The sequence below is a fragment of the Porites lutea genome, chromosome 2, assembly GCF_958299795.1.
Source record: "Porites lutea chromosome 2, jaPorLute2.1, whole genome shotgun sequence".
Taxonomy (NCBI): domain Eukaryota; kingdom Metazoa; phylum Cnidaria; class Anthozoa; order Scleractinia; family Poritidae; genus Porites; species Porites lutea.
This window is the reverse complement of record NC_133202.1, coordinates 42,621,100-42,634,948: the sequence shown is the minus strand read 5'-3', so window position 1 is coordinate 42,634,948 and position 13,849 is coordinate 42,621,100. Positions and strand designations below refer to the sequence as shown.

General features: G+C 40.0%; 2 protein-coding genes across 2 annotated transcripts in view; both read left to right on the top strand.

The window, feature by feature from the left end:
• Positions 1 to 3,778, top strand: part of LOC140928673 (uncharacterized) — a 25,632-nt gene extending 21,854 nt beyond the window's left edge. The window contains exons 5-8 of the mRNA XM_073378450.1: positions 366 to 596; positions 1,297 to 1,548; positions 2,102 to 2,287; positions 3,125 to 3,778. Coding sequence (XP_073234551.1) covers positions 366 to 596; positions 1,297 to 1,548; positions 2,102 to 2,287; positions 3,125 to 3,577 — 1,122 coding nt within the window. The 3' untranslated portion in view covers positions 3,578 to 3,778. The remainder of the gene's footprint in view (positions 1 to 365; positions 597 to 1,296; positions 1,549 to 2,101; positions 2,288 to 3,124) is intronic.
• Positions 3,779 to 8,222: 4,444 nt separating this feature from the next.
• LOC140928672 (uncharacterized) lies at positions 8,223 to 12,507 on the top strand. Its single transcript, XM_073378449.1, has 3 exons — positions 8,223 to 8,368; positions 10,395 to 11,041; positions 11,528 to 12,507. The coding sequence occupies exons 2-3, from the start codon at positions 10,407 to 10,409 to the stop codon at positions 11,982 to 11,984; spliced, it is 1,092 nt and encodes a 363-aa protein (XP_073234550.1). The 5' UTR covers positions 8,223 to 8,368; positions 10,395 to 10,406; the 3' UTR covers positions 11,985 to 12,507.
• Positions 12,508 to 13,849: the final 1,342 nt, after the last annotated feature.

Below are 13,849 nucleotides of genomic sequence, written 5' to 3'. Positions count from 1 at the left end.
TTGCATTTTAGAATGTTATCCAAATGTTTTCAGCCACACATTTCTCGTAGACTTGACTCTCTCCTCCAGAGAGCGGCTCCTGCTGGGAATCCCAATGAAAATAGCAATAATCGAGAAATAGAAAGCGCGCGGGGGACCTTTCTTTTTTCCTTCTCCTCAGCCTTCCTACGACAGAAAGAGTCCTCTTCGGAGGAGAGAGTAGACTTGAGGTATAATCGAAACTGCTTCGTTGGTAAGATTTAAGTCAAATCAAGTACTCGTAGTCGTCCTCGTCCTTGAATCTAAAGGTCTCTATTAATCAACACCTAATAGTCTTTTATGGAATATTTTTCCCTCTTATTTTGATTTTCTGCTATCGTCAACAGGTTCTGGAAGTAGCGAGAGTGGTAACGAAGGAAGTCAACGACAACGATACTGCCAAAGAAAAATTTATACAAAGAATGAATCATTCTGACATGTATTTCAACCAGGAAGAGATTCCGAAAAATGAGTCCGACGAAAACGCTCACGTGGTGTGTGGTGATATAGAGGGTGCAAAAACGTACTGTCCTACACGCTGGAAAGCGCTACAGAACTGGTTTGAAGAGGCTCAAAAGGTAAGTGTTACAAAATGACAACGACGTTTGTATTTTTCTTGATGTAAACTTGCAAGAGAGAATGAGCTCTTGAAACTTGAGTGTGTCCGTCAACCTCGTCCCCTGCGGACAAGGTTGGATTTCAGTCAACTAAAATTCGTTGATCTTTTAAGGGGAACTCCGTTTCAAGGCTTGGTTATCGGACCAAATTAATTAACAATTAGTACATGAGTCAGCGTGTGTATGTCGAGATATTCAGCAAGCGGGAAGTTTGGAGAGCACGAAAGAGGGGTCAGAGTTGCTCGAGGAGTTATAAACCACATGGTATTCGCTTCATCGTGTACTGTTGAGTTATGGATGCACTTAAGAGAAGTCTAGGGAGGATTGTAAAGCTCACGAGAACTCGAGGTATAGTCTATTGACGTGATCAGCATGCTCAAAAGCAATATGTAGCACGCTCGCGCTATTGAATTTGATTAGGCGAAAATTCTAGCTACGTCAGAAATTACAAATAGATATTAAGTAAAACTGAGAAATCCTCCGAAAAAAATCCTATCCTCCAGCGAGAATCGAACCCACGACCTTTATACATGTAAGTCATGTTTGTTTTTAATTAACTGGCCAAACTAAGAAACGGCATTTTTTTTTAACGCAAAATTGTCTAAATTTTTATTTAGAAAAATTGATGGATATGCCTTTTTTTCTTCCTGTCTTTTGTCAGGCGCTCGGATTACTTGATCCCAAGACAATTAACATGTTCTATTTTACTGGCCCTAAACAAACCACGCCTAACTGTCCTATAACACTGGCTCCAGACTTTAACCCATCTGCAGGACCAAATTACGAGAGTGGTGGTAAAGAGTGCAAGAAAAATGCTCAATACAATATACCGTTCTTTTTGGAGAGACCTGGACCCAAGTATGAAGAATGGAGTACAAACGCTCATGAAGGAAGACCTGGGCACCACACTCAAGTAAGTTTTTTGGAGAGGTTTCTTTTTTTAGTTACGCATTAAACATGACATATAAAAATGACAGTGTCTTTTAGTATCCAAGCCGTGTGTGATGCGATGAGGCTACCGGTCTAATATACCAGTCTGGACGAAAGGTAACGTGTAGTTGATAGAAGACAAAAAAAAGATTTATTGTCTGGTGGCGGAAGTTAAATTACGAAAATTCTCCTTTGTGACTAAAACTTAAAGTGATACTCGCCTTTACTTTGGAGTGAACTACTTTCTCTTGACTGGCATGAGTGACCACGGGGCCAAAGGATGTTCTTTCTCCTGGAAGCTCTGTGTTTGGGTTTGGAATAAGGGGGGAGGTGAGGAAAGGAGAGTGGGTGAGGCGCTAGGGAGAGGGGAAAGAAGTGGAGCGTGAAATAGTGAAACTTATGTGCACCGCTAAAGTTTCGTTATTCGAACTATAAAGAGGCCATTGGAAATACATCCAAGTGTTAGTTTTTAGACTTTGAATTCCTTCTTTCCTCTTAAAAGTTTGGTCATTGACTTTTAATTTATTATGCTGCAGGTTCAAGGTCTGGAGGAGCACTTCATAGATAGGTGTGGTGGAGTAATTAAGTGGCTTGACACAGAAACGTATTACACCGCTTTCACCGAAGGCTGGGGTCTATATGCTGAAAATCCGCTGATAGGTGAAGACACTGATACGTACGAAAATGAACCGTGGCAGAAATATGGTATGCTTAAATGGCAGGTTAGTTGACATTATCAGACATCGAGTGTCCCGTACTACAACGGCTAACATGTATCAAGATTATCTAGGAGCAGTTCGTGCACTTAATTAAAGAAATGACTATCCATACCAATCAAATTTCCTTATTTACTATTGTCTTAACTGCAGAAGAAATAAATTTCAGCAACCATACACAACCATAAAACTGGAAAGAAACACAAATCGTCGAAATTATTCTCAGTTCAATTAGGTGACAAAATTCTGATCCTGCTCCTGATTCTACTTTCTTTTTATCACATTGTTCTATTGTTACTGATACGTGACATCAAGACAACAAATGTTAAATATTCCACGAAACGTTTGTAATAAATTGCAATATTACCTGGATAGTCTGGTGCAAAAACACCCTTAAAGCAGAAAAAAAAGAAACGATTACTGTTCCTATTGCTGTATATTTTTGGAGTCTGTACCAGAGACATTGCGGACAGCTAATGTAGAGATTTACGTATGGTAACGCCTCAGTTTGGTTGTTTGTGAAATCCTGAGAGTTTTTCCTTTCGATTTACTCTTCTTTGAATTGATTTTAAGGTTTTTGTATTTTTAACTGTCGATGTGGTTTGGGTTAAATGTATGTAGAGTAAGAATTCTTATAATACTGGTTTACTTTTTAGGTGCCTTTCATAGTGTAATGGGCAGCATGAATTTATCATTGATTTACTACCATAAATAATTCCTAGCTTTTTGCAACCAACGTGTATTATTGTGACAGTTAAAGACAGGAACAATTAAGCTTCATGTCTTCATCTGCCCGTTACGATTTTTCGATTCTTAATACATTTTTTCCATGCTTAATTTAAGGTTTGGCGCGCGTTGCGTTTGATTGTGGACTCTGGGCTTCACTCCATGGGATTTTCCCGCGAAAAAGCACTTCAGTACTTTAAAGATTATGCTTGGGATGAAAGCGAAACCGCTTACAAGGAAGTTACTCGTTACCAGAGCGCCCCAGGTCAGGCTACAGCTTACATGATTGGACAACAGCATATTAAGAAGCTAAGGGACGACGCACAAAAAATCCTGGGAGATAAATTCGACATCCGTGACTTTCACTATCACTTACTTTCACAAGGCTCTTCGCCGCTGAGTCACTTGGAGCAGAGTATCAAAGATTACATCAAATGCGTTCAGAACGACAAGGCTCCTGGATGTTATGATATACTTAATCCTTCAGAGAAAGACGAAGAAGCGGACAATAACGTCGTGGAGGACAGCATAGTCCAGCCAATCACAAGAAGAAGACGTCATTATTTCTGACTATCGCACCATTCGCGTTTAGCATTATGTTCTTTAATATTAGATTACTTTACCAGCAATTCGAGGTTAACAAAAATCAAACAAACAAAAAATCACGAAGGCACACATTTTTTTGTTAAAGCCGTGAATCAAACTTAAATAGACCGGCTCACGTAGCTTCATTCAGTTGTAATGTTCAAATAAAATTCAGTTTTTCAGAGAGTTAACCGCTGTTATTATTGATGACGGAGCCCCACGCGCGCTCGAGTGCGCTAGCGGAGCCCTATAGCTAAGAAAATTCGTAATTTATCCTTACTGCATATCACTATTGTAGCATCGCGGCATACTAAGTTATGGGACGAATCTGCGGCTGCCTTGGCAAAGATATGCAGCAAGGCTTGGTGATCTGCTCACTGCCATTAGGGGAGGTTAGAGAGGCGAAAATCGCTTCCTGCGGGCGGAATCCCGGTAAACTGCGAGATTTCACACCGCGACACCCAAATTTAACTTAGAAGGCCTCAAAGGATCATAATTGAATCCAACTGCTAAGAACTCTTGGGATTAAGAGAATGCACGCATGTTTGCGAGACGCACTCATTATATATGCAGGAAGAATAGGTTATCTATCTCTCTGAGAAATTTTGGTAGTCATGTGACCGTACGTCCGTTTGACCATCCGTCCGCAGCACATGACAACCAATATGAAATCTTACACTTTCTAGCTATAGCGAGGGAGCCTTCAAGATGATGTTGCACCTTCATGTTGTGATCAATTGACAGCTGTCAAAATATGGTATTCCCTGACCATATATATGTATCGCGGGCTCAGGTGTCGAGGTTTTTGAAATTATTCACCGACAAGTTACTAGTTTTAAGCTGATCGCAGGCTCAACTCCAAGTTGATTTCTTTGCAATGGTTACAATTTTATTTTTTGAAGTAAATAATACATTTATCAACGGAAGCTTCGCTTTTAGCCTTGGATAAATCTAGGATTATCAATTAGAACAGGCCTTTGCTTTTGTGCGCAGTCGAATGAAGTAAGATGGATGTACCCGAATGAACTCCAATTATCTACTCTTTCTCCTAAAGAATGAGACATCCCTGTTTCCCAAATAAAGCCACTCAGTGAACGTGCTTTTTGGATATTCTGAAAAAGTCGTAGACAAATGCGGATTATTGCCAGCTAAGTAGCTCTAAGTTGAAGTATCAGAAGTACGTATTTGACCCTTCTAGGCAGTGTTACATGATCCGGTATACACTCCGAAAATTATACTCCCTGTATTCAACCTCGTCCCCAGGGCTTTTCCCTCAAAAAATGGCCCCACCCATTTTTTGAGGGAAAAGCCCTGGGGACGAGGTTGTCCCTGTATTAACACTTTGTCATTTGAGTAAAAGGTCTTTGCTCATAATTCTTTATTTCTTATTTTTACACATAAGTTAGGTTCTTACACTTTTACTTTCAATTGCTTGTCTTGTTAATACAGTTGAACCTCCATCAAGCGGCCACCCTTGGGCTACCGGCAAGTAGCCGCTTAATGAAGGTTAGCCGCTCGGTAGAAGTTCGTCATAAATTAGTTACTTTCGCAGAAAGATCACTTTATCTTGAACCAAAACACGCGACGGGAGCAGTATTACTGGTCCACAATCGGTCGTCAACTTCTGTATCTCGGACTGTATTTTCCTTCATCGCATTCTTGAAAAAAAGCTAAATAAGTGTATCAAGCACTTTATCGCCCGCTTAATAGAGGTGACAACAAACAAAACTCTCATTGGATACCAAAAGGAGGCCGCGGCCGCTTAATAGAGGGTCTCCGCTTATTAGGTGGCCTCTCAAGGTGGCTCGATACAGTTTTTCAGGGTCAATACCTCCCAAGTTTGAACATAAACTACGTCGCCATAAACAAAAATTGTGAAAAATTGCCACCACCGTTTTATTAGATAAAGATGAAAATTTGTTATGATCAGGGCTGCAACGACATCGGAGTTGTCATAGCAATGAAATGACGTTATTAGCTATTTTGCTTGCCGCCGTATTTCTCGGCACTGAGAACTGCTCTTCCAAAATCGTTCACGGGAGCTTTTTCCTCAAATGGCGGCCTCGATGTTCGTGAAATTTAAGCGAAATCTGTAAGAGCGTTATTTCGAGATTCTTTGGGATAAAGTTTTTATAGTTAGAAATACGGTAAAAAATGGACAATCTTGATGTTGGGCTATTATCTGTAGAAAACGAAGCGCTTTCGACCTTAACCTCATAGTAGTTTCAATCTTTTTAAAAACGTGTGTGAAAGATCATGGGGATAGCTCCAGCCGATTGCTAGAAAGAAGGATTTGATTAGCATGTATCGAGGCGCTCTTGTTAGCGGTTTGTAAACATTTTGGTCTACTTTAACAAATTAGCGAATAATTTTTAAACTGCTCGATAGATTTTTTTGACAATTTAGAAGATTCTTGAGATTAACCTTCCTTTTATATGACCCTTTAGTTGTAAGATTATTGATATATTGTTGCCCCCGCAGGGATTTCGCCCAGAAGGCGAAATCCCGAGGAGGCACTCTAGTAACTCGCGCGTATATTAAGGAAAGTACTTACAGCTGAAATATACAGTCATACAGTCAATATTGAAAAAATCTCGATTTGCTTGAACAGGCGCCTCGAGGAATCGGTAGGTAATGATGACGTTTCTATTGTTTGCGCCCGCAAGTACGAAATGGTTAGGATGACGTAAAACACAAAAAATGCCGAAGGAACAGCTTACAATAGGCAGATTTTGTGACATTAATTGTGTCAGGAAATAATTGAATGTCATGATTTTCGTATATGGTTTGTATTCTAGTAAAACACAATATTAAAGCATCCCTCCACGATCATGGTGGCGTAATTTTCTGTGACCCTCCCTCTTTTCCTGTCATTTTATTCATAACCCTGTCCTTTTGAAGGGCTCAAAAAACTGCGACCCTCCCCTGTTTTCCACTTCCCCTCACCCCTGCTAATTTCTGAGGAAATTGTTTGGTCATGATTAAGACCGATTAACACTGATGTCAGTGCTGTAGGTGCTGTTATGCAAGACAACAAGTGCTTAATTTTGCTTAGTCACTCAGAAAGGAAGACCAAATCAGTGCCAAATTTGCTTCAGCTCATTGTCTTAAGGGTTAAGTCAGTCTGTCTTTTGGTCAAATTCGATCAAATGATAGACCAGGGTGGAGACTTAAATGGCGTCCCTAAGCACCATTTGTAATTTTACCATTTTGAATGTATTTTAAGTTTTTTTTGTATTTTAAACTGTTGATATTTTTTTGGGTTAAATGTATATAGTAGGGTTAAGAATTCTTATAATACTGTTTTACTTTTTAGGTGCTTGTTATAGTGTTATGGGCGCCATGAATTTGTCAGTGTTTTACTACTGTCAGAGTGTCATCCTCCATATATAATATAAAGCCTAAACGTTGCTGCTGCTGCTACCACCGAAAAGCTTGAGGGCGTATTTCGTGTTACATGTGGCACTCTCACTTTCAAACAAATCCTCCATCATGAGTGGGGGCTGATTGGGCTGCCGACTACGCGATGCAGGACCATGTAGTGGTTTGATATTTTTGGAAGTATAGATTATAATTACACTTTTTTTCTGATGGAGTGTACAGCTGCTCATAACCGGTGGAATCGAAAAGAGATGTATATGCTTAGCCTTTAGAAACAAGAGACGATTGCATTATTTTTAACTGGAACATTTCTACAACCCATCCTTCCCCCAATCTTTGTACCCCCCCCCCCAACCAAACAAAAAATATGGCATGACAGTATAACGTGACACCTAATTTGATCTAGCCGGAAATTCCAAAAATTATTGTCGTTGCACGATTATTAAAACCTGACAGGGTCAATTTTGGTGTTTTAAATCGGCTGTAAATAACAAAATAACAGTAATTTTCTGTTCCTTAAAACTAGCAAAGCAAATTAAGTTTTCAGTTTTTATTTCTGTCGCATATTGCATTTAAAGCCCTTGTAACTATCCAAGTGAATATGTTTCTATGTGGGGACCATCGGCGGGCAATGTTTCTGCAGCTCCCGCACAGGCTAATAACATCATCGAATACTGTACTTTAAAATAGACGCGGATAATAACTCCACGCAATAATTTTGTCTTTGTTCCTTGCTATAACTGAGGTAACGCAGTGAAAATACGTGAAGTGCCTGCGTGATCTTTGCTCCTTGAGGGAACTACGTCATCTCCAATCTGACTTTGTTTTGTAATATCATGACTCAGTTATAAAAAAATATATCATTAGACGATTCAAGCATACACTGTGTTATCTATAATAACAGTTGACCTCTGAGAAAAAAAAAACAGCAACTTCTCGATTCCCTAAAGCCTAGGGATCTAGGATTTAGGGATCTAGGATTTAGCTAACATGATCGAAGCTGTTCAATTTCATTCTTTTTATAAAAAGGGAAGCAGTATTGAGATATTAAAATTTCTTAGGCCACACAAACTCGCACGCTCTGGAAGGGGAAATGCAGTCCTGTGTACGTGTTTATAAAAGGCGTTACAGCGAGTGTCAGCAATTAGCTAAAAATTAGTCTTTCTTCCTAGTTTTCCGAGAGACCTGCACCAAGTGATGACGTTATGATAAGTGATATTTAGTTCCTTTGACGTTAAAATGAGATACCTTTTTCCTTTTTTACACGGTATTTCGAAGACCAAATCGAAAACTATATTTCAGTTTGTCATTTAAAGCAGTTAAACTCATGTAAACAGCATCATTGCCTGGTCATTCTCTTATTGCTAAGAAGAGTATATAGACGTCAACAAACAGGTAAACGTACTGAATGTTTCAAGGTCCCGTAAATGCAAGGCATTATTGCTAGATTTCTACCCTTTTTTCGTTTTAATGCAGCTTATGGTCATTTATGGGGTTCTCAGCAGGTTTTGGAATCAGTTATCGGTGTTAAGTTTGACTAGCGATAAAATATTATATTAAAGGTAATTACAGAGTTAAAGTAAATGACCAGGGATCAAAATCTTCATTATTTTTGAATGCCAAAATGTGACTTGAAATCATGATTTTCCTACGCGATTGTGTGCCAAATTCAAACGCCGGGTGACAGACGTGTGACAGGACGCATAAGCAGTAAGTGGCAGTAAGATGTTTCCCTGCTAGCAGAGGTCTCACACGACGAGGCAGGGTAGCCCAGGCAGGGCTCTTTACACATTAAACGAAACCGGTTTTAGAAACCGGTAAGGTTCGACCAGAAATTTAGTCGGCGGCTTCATCCAACAACGCGTCGGGAGCCGGCAGAGGTCTCTCTCCTTCCTCTCATTTTTGCCTCGTCGTGAGAGACCTCTGCTAGCAGGGAATAAGATGTAAAACCTCTTCCTCAAAACATTCCAGGGTGAGCGAATATACCGACCTACCCCTCCCCTAAGCCAACATTAACACTTACGTCTTACTTACGGCAGAATGTTGGCTTAGGGGATGGGTAGGTGGGCAGTTTCCACGAAACGTATAATGATCCAACATACCTGGGGATATTCCACTTTCGATATTATTTGCAATTAATCGTTGTCATCTAAGAGTTTTTTTCTTTACTTAATTTCATGCATTCGTCCATATATTTATTCTTTTAAGATAGGTAGTAAAGAAATGCTTCGGATTACGGAAATCCCGGTAAATAGTTTTAGAGAAATATGATTGCTTAATTCGCCCTCATTTAATCTTGGAACTTACAGATATAAATCCTTTTCGGTTGGCGCACCAAGGCTTCTGAATTCGCTACCTTTTTACATGAAATCAAGCTCTTCTCAGTGACATTTTAAGAAAAGACTAAAGACATAATTATCTTTTACTGAAAGCCTTTAATTAAATCATTTATTTATTTCAGTGGTGACCGTGGACTTTGCGATAATGGTTTTTAGATAGTTTTTACTTTTTTAGATTTTGAGTGGTTTGTAAGGGAACGGTCATTATTTATCGCCGCGGGGTGGGGGTGTGGGGGTCAGCTACTTCACTGAAGTGATCCCGCTAATAACTTTTGATGACTTTCGTGATCCCCCCAAGTCTTCATTTTCCAAGCAAATTTGAGTGGTCCCCGCTCTGAATCCTTCAACAGTTTTCAGTGATCCCCCACCTTTGGGGTTCTCAGTTACGACTGATCCCCCCCAAAAAGTCCTCCGCCCACCGCCCCCCCCCCCCCGCCAGGTGATAAATAATGACCGGTCCCTAAAGCGCCTTTGGATGCCTGCAGAAAAGGTGCTATAGAAATTGTTTTTATCATAATCATTATTATTATTATTGTGTGGCGTGTGAATTTATTCTCTTGTCACGCCAGCGTCTTGGGTGATGTTTACTATAATTCCATCCGGAGGGAAGAGCACTACTCCCAGCTGCGTCATTCAACAGAAACAGGGCTGTCTCCGGCTGTCTGAGCCTCTCTTACCTACGCCTAGTGTTATTTTTGACCATCGATTAAGAATTGTCATTATTAGTATTTTTGGTCCGTTTCGTTTCTTATCTTTGCTGCGAATGTGCAATGAAATACATGAAAATCGTCATGGGTCATGACAAAAACACTCGCCACCTTGTATATCAATACCGACCCTTTACAGGGCAAGCCAGAAATTACGGTTGAGAAATCTATCAATTACGGTTCTTGTCATTTAAGGCCACGCAATGTTTATTCTGTGGTCTCTCCTTTAATTGGCAGAAGTACTGTTTTCCTATTATAGGATGGAGGTGATAATTGTGTACTTTATAGCCATGAGACAATCATGATTTTAAAATATTTTTCTCAAAAAGTCTGAGATTTTAAAGTCATATTTATAAAATTGTTCTTTCCTGATAGTCAAAGCTGAAGATGGATTTGACTGTTGAAGTGCCGATGCCCGGTCCCCTCTTTGACGGATTTGAACACCGCCACATTGGAAAGACAATACACATGAAAGATGAAGTCAAGATATTAACGCTTCCAAACGGTGTGGAAATTAAGTTTGAGCAAATTATAGCCCTTGCTGGGGATTTCTATGGATTGCCCGAAAACCCAATTATTGACCCCTGTAAAGTAGAAACAGAGGAGGACTCTGGTCGTGACGTTCGCTTCCGTGATGCATACGAAACTCTAGCATGCGCACCGAAAGATGAATTACAGAAAGAGCTGAACAAACTGTTAGCTACCTTGGAGAAGGAGACTGAAGAAGGAAGAAGCATTGATTCTAAAACGTGGGACGAAATCACTGGTGGTAAATGGTTCTTTGGCCTTCCAGTCAAAGAAGGGAGGATGTTAGAGCTGGCTGAGAATAATCACGACCATTTTCTTCCTTATGCAAAAGACGCATACCTGACGGGTCATCAGTTGGCAATAGAAAAAGCAAGAGAGGCCAGTCAATATCCACAGGATCCTGCATTGAAAAAGAAACTCCTTCACGAAGCATTTTCAATGGAAGCATTTACGTGTCACTTTCTTACTGACAGCTTCGCTAGTGGCCACATTAGGTAAGAAAAATGATCTTAAGAATCGAAGATTTTTCCACTGAAAGACTGAGTTTTCTGTTCTCCTACGACCTTGTTTGTTGAGATAGTTTTCAACGTGTCTTTCACTAGGATTCTCACAGGCTTAACGACCCAAAAAGAGTAACTAAACAAGAAAAAATTTTCGAGAGCCCAAGTGCGATAAACCATTAAGTTGCACAGTCTGAGATATTTTGAAGGGAAAGGGGGATTTTAGACGTGATCGAAAGCGGATGGCGCCCGCCCAGTCTTAGGCCTCCCTCCAAAACGTTTTGTTTTTTGCTTTCTAATTGTCAATTATTAAATTCTTATTTGATTTTTTTAAAACAACCAGAAAAACATGATTGATTTTTTTAGGAATGATTGATTTTTCCTTTGGTCTGAAGCTGTCTGGCGGACGCCGTGTGCGCTTCGGTTTTGTACAAATATAAATTTTACAAATTTTACCTCTGGTTATATCTGTTATATTAGGACGCCAAGAGTTGAATTGGGAAAAGCAACTACTCTAGGAAAAGATGGCCATTTATTATGTAAGTATATGCACGATGAGGACAACAAATATGGTCTGCGGGTGACAAATCTAAGGGGTGATAAATGGATTGCATATGGTGATGGTATGCTTCTGGAAGAAAAGAGCAAAGATAATTTAAAGGTAGCAGCAGAAGCTGTGCAGAAATCAGTTGATCAAGTCTACGAGGCCTACACAAATCCTTCCGGATCTCTTGATCCCTCTCAGGTAACCGACCTGATACCTTTTGTTGATCAGGAGGAAAGAAACAATTCTCCAATGTTTCAGATGATAGATGGGAAGCTTCTCAGAAGATCAGACTTGAACGATCTCCAGGGTACTACTACAACTGCCAGTTGGTGGGGACCGACAACAGTAGCAATGGTACAGGTTTACAAACCTGAAAACTCTGCTATATAGGCGTACAATTGCTCAAAATCTATATTACCAGGAGAGAGCAAGAACTTTTAAAATGCTAGTTTAAAGAGAAAAATGTATTAAACATATTCGAGATAACGATTACAGCTGAAAATCTTACTAATTCTAGTGGCGATATTTTTTTACTTCACGATTATTGAGATCATGTCACCTGTAGAACTGAATTCAGTTCCAGTTCATACATGTACTAGTCAGATTTAGGGAAATAGGTCTGATTTGACAATTGGTATGTGTTTTAGTTGTACTCTGTGGAATAAGAGATTCTTAGTATACATGTTTTCGATTTCATAAATGATGTTTTTTTAAATTCTATCGGAATTTCTAGTTTTTGTCAGCTTAAAGTAACATGACAATTTTAAACTGCAAAAGAGAAATAGCTTTATAGGGTAAGCTTGAAAAGCGGTGTGTGTACTATTTCTCATCCTAGCGAAAAAACAAGGCCAAGAAATGAATGAAAGACTAGCTTTCAGGCTACAATCGCGAATAGAATAAACTGGAAAAACAACCCCTCCCCCCTCAAAGTCTAAGTTTGTATGCAATACGTAAGTTAAGTAAGGGCCTGTTTTCATGAAGGTGGGGACCCCAAGTAGGTGAGGCAACCACATATCATGTAAACGTGATCAAATTAAAATGACAGATTATATGGACAGGCGGGTTACCCTACCCAAGCGGGTCACCCCACCTACTTGGGTTCCCCCACCCCTATGTAAACAGGCCTTAAGGTATTAAGTAGGACAGAGTGGGAGAGATATACAAGAACACTTGCTGAGTCTGCCAGGCCACTTGCATCGGTAAGACTGGTTGAAACCTTTGCACACACGTAACTGAACACATACGCCAGTCAAAAAAGAATGTCAACATTAACAATTGAATTACAACGGAACACCACTTCCAAACAAACAATGTTACTGGCCGCTACTACCAACGATCCGCTTAAGAAAGCTGGTTTATGCAAGAAACACTGCTGAATCGAAGTCAGAAGTTACCGGTTCCTTGCTCAAATGAAGCAAATCTTGACATCTATAAAATGAGAGAACATACTAAACATTTTGACTAAACAGTGCATGACCGTTTTCACTGGCAAAAGACTGGTTGAAAGGCACCCCTCACATCATCATCGGTCATTCAGGCCGTTAATATCAGGAGCACGTTCCTCGAAAGTACCGCTAGTTAATGTAAGATTGTCTTCTCAATATTCTTAAGGTAATATTATTGAGGTGTCAGTTAACAAAAAAAAAAATGACTGGGTTGTTTGCTAGGAACCGATAGTTGATTTCGGACGTTCGAGGAACCGGCCCTTGGACCACACTCACCGGGACGTAACATAGTTACTCCATCTGCTTATGACTTTCGACTGCTTTCGACTTTCAAGGACAAAGACAGACAGCAGACAGGAGGATAAGCAAGGAGCAGTATACAAGAACAAAAGCTGCGACAACGACTTATTGATCGACGAATCCAGCAAAACTAACACGGACAGAATGACCGGACAAACGGCAAGTTTACTGACAGAAAACGAATTGCAACGCACCAATCACATTTTGGAGTCCAACTTAATTGACCATTTCATTCAATTGAATTAAATTCAATTCGGCTTTTTTTTTCACTCACGCAAAATATGTTAGATTATAATCAGGGCGGATAAAGGTGGGCGGTGAAACGAGCGCTCCGCTCTTCATTTAATGTGTGATGCGGAGTAGGACTGGCACGAGCGCTCTTTCCGCGCTTCCGGTGCGCTTGAAGGCCGGCGAAATTTTCCTTTTTGCAAACCGGAAATCCTATTTTCTTTCTGTAATTTCAGGCTACAATGTTAAATAGATAAATTCGTTTCATAACAATATCAATAA

What these genes read in the sequence shown, in the direction of transcription:
- LOC140928672 (XM_073378449.1), top strand. Translation starts at nt 10,407, where the DNA reads ATGGATTTGACTGTTGAAGTGCCGATGCCCGGTCCCCTCTTTGACGGA. An exon ending in TTCGCTAGTGGCCACATTAG is followed by an intron (nt 11,042 to 11,527) that starts GTAAGAAAAATG and finishes CTGTTATATTAG; the next exon opens with GACGCCAAGAGTTGAATTGG.